At 44.6% G+C, this 18,608-nt stretch overlaps 1 protein-coding gene across 1 annotated transcript; it reads left to right on the top strand.

Annotated features, from left to right (window-relative positions):
• Positions 1–637: 637 nt before the first annotated feature.
• manba (mannosidase, beta A, lysosomal) lies at positions 638–18,089 on the top strand. Its single transcript, XM_036516841.1, has 17 exons — positions 638–1,073; positions 3,591–3,685; positions 4,086–4,191; positions 4,269–4,442; positions 6,262–6,385; positions 6,877–7,046; positions 7,709–7,819; positions 8,763–8,914; positions 9,385–9,502; positions 9,723–9,809; positions 12,068–12,235; positions 13,702–13,920; positions 14,717–14,881; positions 15,270–15,414; positions 15,911–16,053; positions 16,490–16,747; positions 17,298–18,089. The coding sequence occupies exons 1-17, from the start codon at positions 849–851 to the stop codon at positions 17,520–17,522; spliced, it is 2,685 nt and encodes an 894-aa protein (XP_036372734.1). The 5' UTR covers positions 638–848; the 3' UTR covers positions 17,523–18,089.
• Positions 18,090–18,608: the final 519 nt, after the last annotated feature.

The following is an 18,608-nucleotide window of genomic DNA, read 5'->3' as shown; positions in this document are numbered from 1 at the left end:
GGGTGAATTAACATGAAAACTAAATTCAGTGAGGAGAACATAATGAGGGGCCTTGCAAGATGTATACCAGGTTGTGTCTCTGAAGAGTTCTAAAATGTGGAGACTTGAATGTTTTTTTTTTTCCTCACCCCTCTCACACTGGAGATCTATAGCATGAAGAAGTCACACTGTTGTTTGGTGTCATTTTGTGGGTAGCTGGTATCTTATGGGGTTAATGAGAGAACACCGCTAAAGGAGAAGTAACTGGCGACAAGCTCCTGCCACAACAGGACTAATGTATGTGCCTGTCTTAGCACTTAAGCGGAGCATAGTCCCCCTGTTTCAATGGCCCCGATATCGTACATTTTAGGGCTGCAGGTGTGCCCGCATTTCGAACCATGTGTATCCCTGCTAGTTAATAAAACACATTTTGTAAGTAAAGGTTGGGAGATGTGGATCGCAGAAACCAGCATAATTATGCAAATGAACGTGAATAAAGCGGGCAACAATATGACAACAGAGGCGTCCGGTGAAAAACTGCATAAGAAGAGTTCTCCCACATTACTGAGGGAGGGGAACACGCAGAATGGGGTGCCGGATGAATTTACAGAGACAGGAGGAAGATGCCGGTTGCTGCCACATGGAAGCTGTACGCGTCGCTGTCAGCTGCCTTGTCACCTGACTGCCTCTAAAGCAGGAAGTTGAGCTAGCAAGCAATCGGCTAATTGGACTAGCAAAAGGCAAAATGAAACTGTCTGCGTGAGAAAGAATTCACGAAATTACTTCGCCTCATTGTAACGGGTGAATGAGGACATGAACGAGAAGTGGCTTTCAACCGAGCCCCCTTTGTTTGTACCCGGCAACTTGAAATGAAGGCGCTTCGGGAACGGCTAGCGCTTTTTGCGTGCGTTTGGAGTTTGCACGTTCTGGAGGCACGCTGCGAACCATCTGGAGAAGAGTCACAGCAGTATGGCTTTCAAACGTATAGCTTAAATGGAAAATGGATGCTTTACAACTCCAACAGTTCATTGTCGCTCGTTGCAGATGTGCCCGGTTGTGTGCATACAGCGTTACTGAAACAGGGATTTATTCAGGTAGGCTGTGACCCCCTCTCCCACTGCGAGATGTGTGAACAGAGAGATTCACACCGAGCACAGGTGGCTAGCCAGCGAGTTAGCCATACAACAGGCCTAATCAAACAAACGAGCTGATAATATTTAGTTATACCTAGCTACCCAGCCAAAAGCGTGAATTGTGGCTAACATGCTGCTTTGCATTGGCTAGCTAGTTACATGCCACGGTTCACACATTGTCTACAGCTCCATGTAGCTAACCTTGGTTAGCTATTATCCGTTGGTCGGAGTCGAGAGTTCTACTGCTACCATTACTATCGCCATAAAACAGTGAATTTAAAACAGCCGCATCCCACGCGTGTGGAACGTGTCATGCTGTTGTGACACAAACAATCAGTTACCACGGTCCTCAGGGGTCCAACCATAAAGACGTTCACACCAACTCAGCAGAAATGTAGCAAGTCACACGTAGCAAACTGATTGATATTCGACTTAATAAGCTGATTGAATAGGGAATAATTAGCGGAGCCAGCGGATATGAATATGATGTGAAAATGAGCAGGCATTCCAGCAAAATTAAATCCCTTAGAGGGTTGGTGTAACGACCACACGCCATTTGTCCCAATCATGTGTATACCTTTATGAATATGTGAAAATACGTAATCGGACGTCTAGTACAGAATTACTCGCTAGCTGTATGTGTTGTTCGGTGCTGACAGAATCCTGTTTGTTCGAGGGCCACAGTTTGTTCTGAATCTTGAATATTTGGCGATGCCATCTGCTCACACTGTGCTCAAACTCCAGTTGGTCCAGAGCTGTTATTTATTAGGCTACACAGTTCCTGAAAAATCACATGGCTACAGAGGCAAGCTGTGGGGGGTTGACCATTTTATGGTGGACCGTTTTATCTAACAGCAAGTTTGTTGTTTGTCAAGTCACACCAAAGAAATAAATGTCTGACGCGTAGTCGGTTAACAGAATTGATTTTAATGAGCAATTCCAAGATTAACATGCCCCGGTGCTACTATACAACTGCAGTTCCAGTTATTAAAAGCAATAATCAATGTGCAGCAACGCAACAGCTTTTAGATTTCACAGTTATCAGTTATCCTTGTGATGAAGCCTGGGTTATGTGTGCTTTTGTAATCACAGAGAGTCAACTAGTACTGTTTGTTCTGAACAAACTACTCATACTAACAGGAAGCACTTTGCTGTCTAAATAAGTAAATGTTATTGTGTACCATCTGGACATGCAAACACTTCTGTTGACTCTGCATGTAATATTTCAGCTGTTCTTGTTTACCATTCCTTTCCACATTTATGAAATGGGTGTCAGTCCTGTTGACATTCAAGGTTACTTCACCATCTGCAGTCAGTCTGGTTTGGTATCCATACAAAATGATTGGCAGGCTCAAATTAGCATGAGGGTCAGGGCAAACATCTTTAATATCTTGATAACGTATATCACTCATCTTATATCATTCAGCATTTTTCACATGCTTGGATTACTTGGGGTTCATATTAATCTGGGCATGTATGCCCTGAGCACCTAGGTCTCATGTTTAAATAGACTGTAATTCTGACTCCCCATATAGCTTACATTGATCTAATGCAGCATTGTTCAAACCTCTCCTGGAGGGCCACTCGTCCTGCATGTTTTAGATCTCTCCCTGCTCCAACACAGCTGATTCAAATGATCAACTCGTTAAGAACTCCTGAAGCTGCCTAGTAACAAACTGATCATTTAAATCAGCTGTGTTGGAGCAGGGAGAGATCTAAAACGTGCAGGACAAGCGGCCCTCCAGGAGAGGATTGGATAACGCTGGTCTAATGGCTTGCAAGGCATGTGTGCATAAAAAACACACACACACACACAATCCCCATATGATAAAATGGCATGAACCTGTACTCCTTTCAGAGGTCCAGTCTTACTTAAGGAGCTTGCATGCGAAACCCCATGTTAGTATCGGTGTTGCAGTAATGGAGCCTTGTTTATGTGCGGTCAATACACCTGTTTATGAGAGCTGAGCAGGTTTTATTTGTGATGACTATGCTAGTGTAAAACATGCTACAGTCACTGAAGTTTGGGAGCAGTAGCGTATGCTTTATTACTATGAGCTTTGGCTGTGTGAGGTTTGTCCTTTAAGACTGCCACACTCTGCCCCCGTTGCTTTCAGTAAAGTAATGATGCTTGAGGCATGAGTGGTGTGATTTATACATGGTGTGCAGTGGGGAGCGTTAAATCAAGTGGCTGCCATTGACAGATTGCATTTTGCCTGTGTGGGGGCTCATTTGTTAGGGCCCATTATCAGCCTTTATAAAGGTGCTCATTAAAAGTATCAGACATGTTTTATTTATGCTGCAGAGGGTTTGCCGTGCATTAATACAAAGCTCCATGGCTCAATGAATCAATAGAGCGAAATGCTGTGCTTGAATCATTTTCTTTGTGGTACCTGCCAAATAGCCCGAGGTTTCCCTATATGTTTAGTCATCTTGTATCTCGTTTTTGCTGACAGACCCTGTTTGTGTTTGGAACAGGACCCGTACTACAGGTTCAATGACTTAGCCTACAGGTGGATCTCACTTGACAACTGGACATACACGACCACCTTCTCAGTGCCAGCTGAGATCAAGTAAGCTGCCGTCTTCTCATGATGCTAGTGGCTGTCATTTCAACTGGAGATTGAGCAGGAATACGTAACAGTAATAATAGCCAGAATATCCACAATCACTTTGTATAATACGCATAGGCTTTTACTCTCTGTGCTGCTTCACCATTTGCTCTTTGGCACCTGTGTGCTCTCTTTGTAAGGTATATGTAAGTGAATGTAGTCATGCAGCTGTTACAGCTCTAAACAGCAAGTGGAATTTGAACCTAGCCCGCTTTGCTGTGCTTATGTCTCCTCCACCGACTGTCTCATGTTAAGATGTATTTTCAGTTTTGCATGTGATGTGTGTGCATTTTGTGAGCTGAGAAGATGAAAGATTTGACCCCACAGAGTGCCCAGCGTTAACTTGTTTGCTCCCTGTCAGAAACAAACAGAAGGTCAGTCTGGTGCTCGAGGGCGTGGACACAGTCTCCGTCATCTCCCTCAACGGAGCTGCTGTGGGGAAGACGGACAACATGTTCCGCAGATATGTGAGTGTCAGTCATGCAGTGTATGTCCTGGGCCTGGTCTTCTGCAGCCCCTGTGTAACCTGCTCTCCGCCCCGCAGGACTTTGAGGTGGGCAGTTTGCTGAGGGACCATGGGAACGTTCTCACGGTCGGTCTCACGTCAGCCCTGTTGTACGCGGCGGAGCGCAGCCAGGCTCACACCTCCTACCCCGTCCCCCCCGACTGCCCCCCACCCGTGCAGAAGGGCGAGTGCCACGTCAACTTCATCAGGAAGGTGAGAACACAGATATGCTCTTAGAATCCCAGGCGTTGTGGCAGCCCATCAAAATAATTAATGATATGCAAAGGGTGGCTATATCAGGTGGTAAACCCAGTGACAATGTTTGGTTGGACGTACTGTGAAAAGCCTTATAAGACCCATTGACAGCATGTGTGCTTTAGACCTCCAATCAAACATTTACACTGGAATTCATTTTCAAAATGTTGGAAAACATAAAAAGGATACCAAGTTAAATAACAATTCAAGAACTAACTAGTTGCTCTTTAAATTCATTGGCTGATTGAACATTAAACCCATTGCACCACTTCAGGGCTGGTTTTGCCTGTACCTCTAGTACATAATATTACATAATGTGGCATTATTATATGCATTGTACCTCCATCTTTACCTTGTTTCAAGGTGGAATGTTCTTTCAAGTATACCTTGACTGGCAGATCTGTTAAATGTGAGCATGTACCAGGCTGTGAATATAAATGCTTCACATTACCTTACAGGTGAACATCCATACAGACACTTTGTTTTGGGCATTGTAGTTGAGTGTTACACAGTTAAAGACATCCAGTGTGCTTTTAAAACACTAAAATAAATGCATTTTCAGTGCACTTCAGTAGCAGAGGGCTGTGAAAAAGCAGTGAACCCCATTGCATACCACTGTTTAAATAAAAGAAGGCGCCACATTAAAAATACAGGGCCCTGACAGGACTCTGAGCGCTCACATATCCTTCAGAATCAGCGCACAAGCCATCTTCGGTGTTACCCAATCCCAGCTCGCACACCATGTTCTCACCAGTTTGCTATTTCGGGTGTATTAGGTGTTGCTGGCACCTATTTCCTCTTCTCACCATTGTGAGAGGAATAAGCGCTCAGGTTCTGCTTTAAGGCTGTGTCACTGTGAGCCTGCGGAGAGGGGCCGGTGGAGGCCCCCCGTGGGACGCGCCGCTTAATTAGCTGGAGTGAAGACGCAGCAGAGTCGCTATTTCTGGCCTGTTTGTCTCGTGAGGACAGGACTTAAATAAAGGCGGTGTGCAACGGCGCTCGGAACGCAGAGAACTCTCGACAACTGTCCTGCTATTTATAGCTCGTCGAGTGAAAGCGCTGCTGCTGGAAGGCCGGCCGCCGCTGCCCGCCTCTCCCTTTCACCGCTCAAACGCCCGCTGTGAACCGCGGGGCCGGCCAGGGTTTGAAAGCCGTTAGTTTGACTCCTGCATTAAATTACGTCAGCACACAGGACAGTCGTATTTGTGTTTTGGCATTTCGGGTACCGCTGGTACCGCTATTCAAAATAAGAACCGGTTCTTTGGCAACATACCGGGTTAAATCAAGGTTAAATAAATTCTCCATTGATGTTGTTTCATATTGAAACGCAACAAGTAATTGATGCGTGTCTTTCAAACGCACGCACTCCAGACAGCACCGGTCCCTGTACCCAGGGTTTGCTGATAACACGCCACTTGTGTGATCGTTTCTGCTCCCATCTCTGATTCAGATGCTTTCTGTCATGTGTTCTTCTGTCAATTACGTAGATGTCATCACAGCAGGTGCCTCATACAGGAGCGTTTTACACAGTATATCTCAGTCCCCTCCACCGGGCCCTGTTCTGTGTGTCGTCCCCAGCAGCTGGTGGTGTTTCTCAGCCCTCTCCCCCTTGCAGTAAACACGGGAGGCTCTTGCGCAAACATGTTCTGTACAGTTCCCTGAGTGTGTTTGGCCCCGCTGCTGGGGTCGAGTGGCAGCGTCGCCCCGCTGTGTTCCTGCAGACATGTGAGGGTCTTGCGCAAGGGCTGATAGGTGCGGCGTGTCGATGTTTTCTCAGGCCCAGAACTCTTTCAGCTGGGACTGGGGTCCGTCGTTCCCGTCGCTGGGGCTCTGGAGGGGCGTGCGTTTGGAGGCTTACGACGCACTGCGGCTGCTGTATCTCACCGCCACACCGGCGCGAGGTATGTCATCGGCGATTGGGTTTCGCCCCTGTCAGAGCCGATATCCCCTCGGGTGCTTCATGTTCATGTGCTGATATGAAGCCTCTTTCTCTCCACCCCCAAACTAGTTTTCATTGCATGGGTAGCTACCACTGAACCCATGATTTCTTTTTCTAGTTATGTTATCCTGATCTTTGAGTAATTTTCTGCTGTTGGCCCAGTGATTTCAGTTTCTCCATTGGGTTATACTCATTGGGTCATACATGAATGAGAAACCATTTCAGTTCAGATGATTCAGCTTGAATGGATACACTTACATTCCACTGTGCTGGAAGCCACTCTGAATAAGAGTGTCTGCTAAATGAATGTAGTGTAATGTCTGAAGGAAAGTCATAAAGTTCTTCCTTTTCATGCAATAAAGAATGTTTCTTTTATACATTTCCTCGCAACATGTGCGGTACATGGTGAAGTAGATCATTAGAGAGCTGTTCTTCCTGCTCCGCCCCCCACAGACGCAGGTCTCTCCCAGTGGAGCGTGGAGGTGGAGCTCTTCTTTGATGCGGTGGAAGCAGCTGTGGGGTCCGTGACTCTGTCCCTTCCTGAATTAGCCACACAGCAAGCGTTCCAGGCCTCCCTGCCACCTGGACAGAGCAGGAACCCATTTGTCCTCCATGTCAACAAGGTGGGAGTTGGGCTGCTGGGAAAGGAGAAGGCTGGCCAGAGTTTGCGTGCTTAAAATTCCTTTTCACTTGGTGGTGGGAAAACCCCAATGTAAATTAACACTGGATAACACACACAATGGTTAGTGCTGTTAAAAATTGTGTGCGAGCTGATCCAGGATCAGTAATGGGGTGCAGAAAGTACTCTGTACCCTGCGTACCTCCGTGCTTCACATGTGATCAGCTGCCTGTGTGATCCCTTCTTCGAAGTGGTGTCGGGTCTATTCCGGCCACATGTCCTTCTGGATCTTAATACCGTCACTGTAACAAAATAGGATGAGGGCAGAGTGAACTGAGAATGCCTCCTTATTCTCAGATTACCGGCTGAAGGCAAAACTACTTAAAGGATGTCTTTGCATCACTTCAGTGTCCTATTGCATCGTCACCATCTACTCTCGTGCTCTCAGTAACTTATATTATACAGGTGGTGTAATATGGATATAAATACAGCAACAATGTAGCAATTTTGTGTTAGAAAATATCACCTGGACAAGCAGCAGCGTATCTGTGTGATCCTGACACTGAAAAAGGCATATGTACTGTAACTTGTGACCACCTGTTGTTGGTGAATGTTATTGAGTTATTAGAGATGACTGTGCAGGCTGATCCCACGTGTGTTCTGCAGAGTGCTCAGGTGGACCTGTGGTGGCCCAATGGACAGGGCAAGCAGAACCGGTACCACCTGAATGTGCAGGTGGCATTGGATGGAGGGCACACCATTGATACTCACTCCCTGGTCAGTGCTGTCTGTTTTCTTCAGTTTAAAACTGATAAATGAATTATGAGTCATACACATCGTCCGTAAGTGTTGGCACAGTCTCCTCTGGTGATGTATAAATACCCTTATTAGAGATTTAACAACCTACATTATCATTGGTTGCCATTATATGTCACATTTGGGGTTGGATATCACAAGGTTATATACTGTTACCTCCTGGGCTCCTGATGTCTTTTTAGAAGCTGATACATGGCTGCAGGGATTGACTGCAATAATGAAGGGGATTCCACACAGGACTCATTGACCATTAAACATAATGGAAGCCGGGTCTAAATGGCTGATAGGATTAAAGCTTATCTTTATGCCTGTGAAGTGAAGCAGCCTGACGGGAGGCATACCCCAGCACAGGGCATCAGAGGGACATTATCCATCTGTCTCTTTCAATGTGCCGTGACAGGCAGAGGAAGAAAATGCCAGTTTTTAAAGGCTTTGGTGTTACTCACCTGGGCGTTGAACCCCTATCCTCTACCATAACAGACACATTGACCACAAGATGTCCGAACAAGTGTGTACATTTTTGTATATTAGTGGACCTGTGCTGTGTTGATTTGCTGCTGAAATTTTATTCTTTACTGAAATCTTTTTTCACATGGTGCCGTGTGGTCATTTATTATTATTATTATTATTATTATTATTATTATTACCTTACTGTTACAACATATATCCCCTGGGTCTAAATTTAAGTGCGCCTTTGTACCATTAAAATGGTCACTCACAGAATGTGAGAACCAACTCAACACACAAGCTGTTGTTGAGTTGTAACCATGTGTAACTATGTGTACAGTATTTGTGTCCGATTTACTATCAATGCATTTCTAGGAATGAGTACTTTACTGTACCAATAAACAGCAGGTTATAACTCTGCAGTGAGAGGTTAAATGGTCTAGGGTTATTGTTGCAGGTGTTTTTCCGCACGGTTGAGCTGGTTCAGGAGCCTATCGAGGGGTCCCCAGGCCTGAGCTTCTATTTCCGCATCAATGGGAGACCCGTCTTCCTCAAGGGATCCAACTGGATCCCAGCCCATTCCTTCCAGGACCAGGTCACCGTTGACATGTAAGGAGTGTGTTGCCTTAGCACCCCCATACACACATTTTTAGAGATTCAGTGTGTTGACTGGTAAGCACCCCAACAGACGTTTACAGATTCAGTATGTCGGCTGATAAGCACTACGAAACACTTACTTCTTCAGATTCAGTGTGTTGGCTGATTAGCGCCCCCACATGCCTTTCTCCAGTATAGCATGTTGTAATGTCAACTGCACTTGCTACCTTTTGACAGAGCATGTAAGAAGCATTTAGATCTGAATATTTCCTTTACAACCTCCTGTAGTCTGTAACTTCCTGTTACCCTGATAAAAGTCCCCACACCCTTTACAGACTGTTTTGTTGATTTAAGTTCCTACTCCTATATTGATCATATGTTGCCCACCTGCCTTTACGGACTCTGTGTGTTGAGCAGAGTTGAGTGCCCATGCTTTCATAGATGTGTGTTGCATTGGTTAATGTCCTCTATCCCTCTGGCAGACTGAAGAATCTTCTGCAGTCAGCTGCGGATGCTAACATGAACACGCTGAGAGTCTGGGGGGGAGGAGTCTATGAGCAGGAAGACTTTTACAGCCTTTGTGATGACCTGGGAATAATGGTAACATTCCACATTTCGGCATTTTGAAGAAACAAGATCAGACACAGATCAGGATTAGGAATTATTGTGTTGAATATACTGCATTTATTTTATATGCATATGAATGTTACATTCTCATACGCGCTGCCATCCCCTTGTTTACATCATTGTGAATCGGACCATGCCAGATAGCCTAAAGCATGAGAGTGTAAATATAACCAACTCTGCTTGCATGTTTCAGATCTGGCAGGACTTCATGTTTGCCTGCGCCCTGTACCCGACAGAGTCAGAGTTCCTCCAGGCGGTGAGAGAGGAGGTCACTCACCAGGTGAGCTGTGCACAGGCATTGTCTCAACCAGACATTGTATGTATGTTGGTGGTTGTGTGCACCTATCTGGGTAGCATAACTAAGTGTCTGAGTTGGTGTAACTTGTATAAATTCATATATTGTGAGTTTATAGCACGTATGTGAAAGCTGCCAACTGTACGGTACAGTGGTTTCAGATGATAGTGTCATTGCAGGAGTACTCTGCAGCTAGCACTTAACGCTAGCACTTAGCTAGCAAATTAACATCAACAATATCTAATGTCTCGTATCTAATTCTCTAACAAAATCATGTTGTGACAAAATTCCCACATTGTGGGGATATCTTGTTTTCTTGGATGAGACAGTATTAGATGGTTGGTGTGCCTCTTATATGGTCAGTGTTTTTTTTTTGTACCCCGCAAGCTCTAACTTTAATTTGAAAATAGAAGAGCTGTGGACTGATAAAATTGAGTTTGGGAATTGAATCCACCCAACGATCACCTGCTCCCAGCCCACTGTTTTCACCTGAACAGCTGCGGAATTGTGGAAAGCCATGTCGGTGCTACGAAACTCTGAAATGTGAAGTTAGCAGAAATGTACCAAGTGCCAAAAGGGAAATAACTGTGATACAGTAAACTGCTACCTGGAGTTTCCTCTTCATGCTGCCTGTACACTGCCTATTGAGCAAATTCTGCTGATATGGACAGTGCAGTGTTTTGCTTTGAGAGGAGCTTTGCTGATTCTAAATGAGAGTAAGATATTCTGCTAGGGCTGTGTTTCTGCTAGTTGATGCACTGTAGGCGTAGCCAGTCTTTTTCTCTTATTATGCACTGTCTCTGCCTGTTGCTGCTGTATCTTGTTGCCTCCTATCCGAGGCTATACTCGTGTCTCTGAGCTTGTCTCTGACATTGAAGGACTGCTGATGCTGCTCTGGTTTGAGGAGAAGGCTGATTGTTCATTTTCTAAATTCAGTACCACCGGAGGGGGTTATTACCAAGGCGGTCCTTGTGCACTCAGAAAAAGGGCCAACACAAACAATTTGCTGCCCTCTCCAATCACTGCCGTGCCTACTGTGCTGCCTGTCAAGGTGGTGCGTGCTCTGTATTTATGCAGTGGTGCGTGCTGGGATAGGAACGTCCACAGTGTCCAGCTCCAGTCCTGAAGGGTCATAGTTCAGCAGGCTTTTAAATGTTAGCGCCTTCTCCTCAGCACTGTCTGATCTGGGATCAGTTATGAGGAACAGAATTCCTTAGGCCAGAGTTTAGCAGTCCTGTTCAGCCACTACTACACTCCCCCCTGTTGACATTCAATTCACCCTCTCTTCTGCCCTGCAAATAAACAGTAATTTATACCCACTTTGTTGTAACAATCACACAGTCTCGTAGGATCTCTGCATTTAACCAACCCTTCAGTTTCCATTCTGCAGTAATTCAATGCTATAAACAATGACATTGTGATTCAGATTAACCCATTATTTTCCCTTCAATACATTGCCCATACTCTTGTATTAATCTGAACTGAATTTAACTATTTATATATTTCATGTATGTTTCATTTTATCTAGTATGTTCATAAATAACAAATGTCTATTATGTGTTAAAATGCATTTAATTCTACATTGTGTACACAGTTGTATGGTAATTGTCTCATGCAATGTATTTGAATAAGGTGTCTGCCAAATAATCCCACAACAACCAACACTGCCGTAGCGCTATCATGTTGCATGTAGTAGCCATGCTGTGAATGCGCTCTTCATTGGGCTCTACTGCTATTGGAGGTGTGGTTCTGAATCGCTTGATGCTGGACAGGCAGTGGTACAAATGGTGAAATGAACACAGTACATCTGAATGGCTGCTCTGTATTCACTGAGTCTGGAGACAAAATGAAGAAACGGACTTTGGGGAAATCAGGGGCAGTCTCAATTGCTCCTACATGTAGGAGAAAAAGCTTGCTGTTTTCATTTTTACAAGTGTTTTTTTTAAGGTTGTGATTATTTGTGGCCTGCATGTTGAATAGAGAAATGACATTGCAGTTATATTTAAGACATGATCTAAGGAGTTTTTATTAAAACAAGCGGACTGGATATGTTCTATTTCAACATGAATGTTGTGCCAACAAAGGACAGTTGGATAACATATTTTCCATAGCCTTGAGGTGGAAAAAATAGGTTAATATTGTCATCTGTCGCACAATGAGAGCCTTTGAAAGCCTCGTAAGGTTTAGATTTTTTTGTGGGAAATGATTGCGGTGAGCCGTGTTATTTCCTCTTTGCTCATCAGGTGAGGCGGCTGAAGTCCCACCCCTCCGTCATCGTGTGGAGCGGGAACAATGAGAACGAGGCCGCCATCGCCACCGACTGGTTCAGCATCCCCGCCTCCCGGCGGCCGCAGTACCTGCGGGACTACGTCACCCTTTATGTGGACAACATCAGGGAGATTGTTCAGAAGGTGAGTGACCACTGAGTCACCGGTTTTATTCTCGCTCCCGCTCCGGCTGGGTTTCCATGGCAGCTTTTCAGCCAGCACAGAGACGACGCGGATGCACATTTCCTGGGCAGCTGTTGAAAATGCAGATTATAGCCTGACATTTGGTCGGACATTGTCCTCGAGCAGTAAAAGACACATCATTACAAACACAAAAGATACACATCTTTATTGGTTAACGGCTAATTTAAAATCACCGTGTGACATTGCAGCTTATGAGAAAAACATCTGATTAATATGCTCTGCGCCTCAGTTCAGAACTGAGGTACTGGGGGTCATTTTTTGTATCTGTTAATGTAATGTCAGATGCATGCAATTGGTGATTGCAATGTTATGATGAGTCCTCTGTCATGTTCTACTAAGTCTGTAAGTACATGTGCATAAATATATGTGTATGAGGGTTAGTGATCAGATTCTGGGTGGTATGTTTAGTTACATGGAGGCTCTTTCCTTTTGGTGTAAAGCCTCTGCCCCATGTATGGACTGGCTGGAAGACAGGGATGAAAATGGCAGCACAGACAGTGGCTGCTTGTTTACACTAAATCTAAATAAATGTCATTGGGGAGATGAGGCGTTCATTTAGGAGCTTGTGTAGCTACACCTCAATACAAGTGAACAGGAGAGGCATTCTGGAGCTTGAGAATAACACACACCAGTATTCCTCTGATCTATTACAGGATGGTGACCAGTGACCATTATGGTTAAAAAGACAACCTCAGTTGGCCAGTAAATGAGTACATAGGTGCTGCCATCAGAAATCCGGAACGGGTACATGTGTTGTGTTGGATGACAGTCCATAGCACAGCACATCATACCACTCAGTGGCTCTTAACCCGAGTCACGTTTTTTGTGAACCTGATCACAAAACCTGTTAGATAACCACACAGATGACATCACACGCAGGGATCCTGTTGTATAATTGTGTCACTCCTTGAAGACATTTGAAAGAGAGCCACAAGGTGTAATAGCCATGACTCACTCAGGAATTGAGCCTGCAACCTTTGGGTTACAGTCCAAAGAGCAAACACACCTTACAAAAGCAGCTATGTCACAATCTTTTGGTTGGAAGAACTATGTCACAGTGTCCAGAAAAGGGTCTTATGGTCTGACAGTAGCAACACTGATATACCTATGTCATGGACTACAGTATGAAAGAATTGCACAATAGACACTGTATATGCAATGATTAGGATTATATTAGTATGAATTAGTATATAATGTACTATAAATTAGTATATTAGTGGTAGCTATGGCAAATTTCATGTGTGTTATCACTATACAAAATGTAAATTCTGACATTTTACATTTCAAAGGGGTATTTCTGCCTCTATTTGAATGTGTTTCCATTTAGCTACCTTAGCAGTGATACTATAATGGGCATGTGACACGCTAAGCTAAAGATGGTTTTGCTGTGGTGTTCTTTCTTCCAGGAGGATAGGAGTCGCCCGTTCCTCACCTCCAGCCCCACCAATGGGGCCGAGTCCCAGCAGGAGGGCTGGGTGGCCCAGGACCCCTACGACCCCCACTTTGGGGACACCCACTTCTACAACTACCTGCAGGACTGCTGGGACTGGAGGGGGTTCCCTCGCACCCGCTTTGCTTCCGAATATGGCTTCCAGTCCTGGCCCTCCTTCTCCACCCTGCAGCAGGTACAGCTGTTCAGTCTTTAATAATAACAGTACTAATGCGTTGTGGTAACATAGTGTCTGTCGTAGATCTCAAGAAGCCTCACAAGGGAAGAGGAATGTCTCTAATCAACAACCACTAGTGTGCATATGTGGCAGCCATTTTGCATGGGAACGTTCACCACACATTAGCTGATGTGGAGAGTGAGGGATTTATTTAACTAGTTAAATCTGGGCATAAATAGATATCCAAAGTCAGAGAGCAACATTGTGAACCTCTGCCAGGACACTAGGGAACCCCTTACTCTTTATGTAATGACCACAATGAGTCAAGACCCTAGTGTAACATTATCCAAAGCATGGGACATTAGGGTAGAAAAAAACTCCGCTAAATGTGTACCCCTCAGCTGCACATTAATTAAAAGATGCTTATGGTTTCCTAACAGAAGTATATCCCAGCAAAGTACTATTACTGGAGCACAAACTTGGTATAGACTACCAAGAAGAGTGGTGGTGTGTTTAAATAGGCTGGCTTTTGACCCAGAAGCTGCAGGTTTGATTCCCCTTGTGGCACTGCCATTGTGTCCTTGAGCAAAATACCTACCTTGATTGCTTCAGTAAAATATTCAGTGTTAAAAATGGGAAATATGTAGAATGTGAGATATGCAAGTTGCCCTAGATAAGAGCATCTGCTAAGCAAGTAAAGCTATATAAGCACTGGACAAGACACTGCTTTACATAGAGCCACATTGGCTGGAATTGTTATTTAGAGGGGAGAGTTTGTCTGGGAATGAACTGTGTGACACTGTTTCTGTGGCAGGTCTCTGTGGCTGAAGACTGGAGCTACCAGAGTAACTTCACCTCTCACCGGCAGCATCACAACACGGGAAACCAGCAGATTCTGGAGCAAGCCAAGTTGCACTTCCACCTGCCAGACTCCCCTGACCCCCTGCAGGCCTACAGAGACACACTCTACCTCTCACAGGTAGGCTTTGCAAAGCGTCACATCAGCTCCTGACTGCTGACTGATGCTCACTCGCCCATACCAATCAGTGTGTCTGCTCATCTCCTTGTGGCCAATGAGAACACTTACTCAAAGTACTCATTCTCTTGCACAAGATAAATCACAGGCCTTGCTTGCACGAACCTTGTAGTTACAGGATCAAATCCCACAGTGTCGAATGACACATCAACACTCCTGGCTCCTTCAGTGTGTAATTTCAGTAGTAGCGGCCTGATTTGTGAGTGGATTAACAGATGAACACAAATGGATTTTAAAAAGGGGTGAGATAATACTAGTTCAATAGGGAGATGTGTTCTTGTGCGGATTTTCTTAAGAAGTCATTGGGAGTATGAAATGTATGAATACTCAGGTGATGCAGGCCCAGTGTGTGAAGATGCAGACAGAGTTCTACCGACGCAGCCGTAGTGAGATCATCAACGGACAAGGCAACACCATGGGCGCCCTCTACTGGCAGCTCAATGATATCTGGCAGGGCCCCTCCTGGTCTTCAGTAGGTCAGTACGTAGCAACCACAATCACGCCAATATCCACTACTTGCATGGAACCTCATGCACAGACACATATGATAACATTTTACACACATTGTCATGTCTCTGGAAACATTCAGAACTTTTAATCCTGATCCATGGCATCAAGGTTTCCATTTTTTTCACAAAGGTTTTTACTTAACATATACATAAAAGTCTTGACTAATTTCCACTGTGTATCAGTAATATGAAAATAAGGACTTCACAGTTTGTTGTATGAAAAGGTTGACTCATTCCTGCATTTAAGGTGAGTCTCAGTGAAAGTGCAGGGCACAGCTGTGGTGTTCATTAGCTGAACCAGCAGGTGTCCCTGTGTTCCACTGAAACAAAAATTCTACAGTGTAGCATCAGTGACATTCAGAACTGAACTGCAGTTGATCGGTTCATTTTCAGATCAATTTGGTGACTTTTCATCCAACTCGTGGTGGTATTAAACAGGATGCGTTTTTTTCTCATTGTGTAGAGTTTGGTGGGAAGTGGAAGATGCTGCACTACTTTGCCCAGGACTTCTTTGCCCCCGTCTTGCCTGTGGGGTTCCAGGACCAGGGCGTTCTTCTCATATACGCCGTGTCAGATCTGAGCACTGACCTCACGCTCAGAGCTGTGGTAGGTCTTCAGCGTTGTGCTGTCTCCATGTGTCCAGGATCTCTGTGCTAGGAAAGTGACACAGGCTAATCTAATATTAATATTATGTTTGGGGATTTTATTACAAACTTGCAAACTGATCCAGTCTCATTGCTTAGCGGCAGAATTTGTCTGCACCAGGCTAGCCACGCAGAGTTGTTCAGTGTTCAAACAGGCAGAGGTTTATTCAGGAGGTACCTACAGTGCACAACACAGCCCTATTGAAGATGAAAGTGGATGAAAATTGACTCCTTTTCAATATTCACACTTGTTGGTGATGACTCACAGTAATGGTAATCAAGCTCTCAACATTCTAAAGAGAAATGCAGTTTAACTGAATATAACCACTCAGGAATGTGGAGCACCATTTAAACACTGCTGTGCCTGCATACCTGTGTGTGTGTGTGTGTGTTACCAGGTCACAGTGTACCGGTGGAGCAGCTTTGAGCCGGTGTGCACTCTGGCCTCCAGGGCGGCGCTGGTGCGCGGGGGGAGCGCCCTCCCTCTGTATAAGCAGCCTGTGGACGCCCTGCTGGCAGGCTGCGGGAACTGCACCAGGCTGACCTGCGTCCTGACCTTCCACCTGGAGGACGCGGGCAGCCAGCGCGGCCCAACCAACCACCTCTTCCTGAGCTCTCCCAGGGAGGCACAGGGCCTGCGGAGACCCAGCATCACAGTGAGAGCTCATTTTTCATTATTTTTACGCATCTCCTAGCGCGAGTTCACACTTTCTGGATCAGACTGATTTACCAGGGCGTGTTCATAAGACACAAATATTGCAGTAGAAGAAAACGGACACAAGGGCTTAAACCTGGGTGCCTACTGGTTGCCTCACTGCACACATTGGAACAATATGTGCCTCATGAAACCCAATCAGTTTCAATATAAAAAGCTGTAGTTAAATCATTGAACTGATTAAAAGATTAATTCCTACAGCCATAGTTTTGGCTTTTCAGCCATTCACTAATGAAATTGCTTGTTTGACCTTCACTGATCTTACAATAATGTTACAGCCAGATTTGAATTGGGCGTGTGTGTATATATACACACAAGCACACACACACTGATTCACACTGCATTCCTCCTACTCTAGTTTACCTTAATCCCGTGTTTGTTTTAGGATTTATAAGAATGCTTCATTCATTCCTTTATTCCTGTTCAGACAGTGTGACCTCCTCTCCTGATCCTGTGTGTGTGTGTGTGTGTTTGTGTTTGCATCCCCACAGACCAAAGTGGAGCAGGATGGAGAGAGCTACTCGGCCACCCTCCACACCTCTGCCATCGCACCTTTCCTGTGGCTGGATGTTGGGGACATCCCAGGACGCTTTGACTCCAATGGCTTCCTCATGGTAACCAAGAATCGGACAGTGCACTTCTACCCCTGGGGTCCCACCAGTGTCACCCAGCTGTCTAAAGCCCTGCAGGTCACCTCATTGAGGGGTCTATACTAAGAAGCGCAGCACTGGGTAAAAACGAAGCAGACTAGCAGTAGTGTTATCTGCGTTTGAAAACAATTTAAAAATATACAATGCATGTGGAGTAGTGTGGTGGACCAGTGAATAGCCATGCCGAAGCAAGCCTGTGTGCTGTTTAGTTTGTGGCACCAGATGGTCTTTCTGCCACAGAATTTGCACGGCCTTCGCAGTGGTTTGCTATGATTGGTGGGCTAAGGCACACAAGCTGGGAAGCAGCAGTAGGTGGAAGTTTATTCAGGGGGGTGCCGTTTGTCCTTAATGAATGTAAAATATATTTCTATTGCCTAAGCAACAACAAATGCACTTTATCATTTTCAGAATTTTATTATAAAAGTATCACAATCGTGCCAATTAAAGCAAACACAACAAAGTATGTTGCGCTTTTGCCATTGCCTAAATGTATATACATAACTAATTTCAGAGCACAGGCATACATGTGCTAGCCTGGTAGATTATAGTGCAGGGCAGCAACAGCAACAAGTAGTTAAGTGCTGAAATCGTTATATAAAAAAAAAAACATGGGGGTGAATGTCAATTTCATATCAATAGCATAAAAATCACATTTTTTGGAACCCCAATCTCCACAACCGCAAATCTCCCTCCTATGAGTTAGTTATAAACAGTTTACAAACTGCAGAGGCACACAGGGGTGTTTAAAACAATCCAGAAAATAAATATCTTCTCGTTTAGACTTTGCAAGGTCAAGTCTCTGTCACAGGTTACACTGCTTTGAATATGGATCCTTGGTCAATGTCCTGTCCTGCTTATTCTGAATGATTATATATCTGAAAGATTATGTCAGACTAATACAGTGTCTTCAAATGCACAAACTTTCAGTTCATAGTTGAGCTTTTTTTTAAAAAAAAAAAACTATCCACGTACCATTTTAGACTAGGGTCCAAAAAACAAAAACACATCTTTAAATGCAATTACAAAAAATGCCAGTCAACAAATTGCAAACATTTGGTAAATGGAAAAAAAAAAAATGTACATTCCTTTTTTTAAAAAAAAAAAAAATATTGGCAGTCTTTCAAGACAGTTGAGGGCATTAGGAGGAGCGTA

Source organism: Megalops cyprinoides, chromosome 22 (assembly GCF_013368585.1).
Source record: "Megalops cyprinoides isolate fMegCyp1 chromosome 22, fMegCyp1.pri, whole genome shotgun sequence".
Lineage (NCBI taxonomy): Eukaryota > Metazoa > Chordata > Actinopteri > Elopiformes > Megalopidae > Megalops > Megalops cyprinoides.
This window is presented reverse-complemented; position numbering and strand designations above follow the sequence as displayed.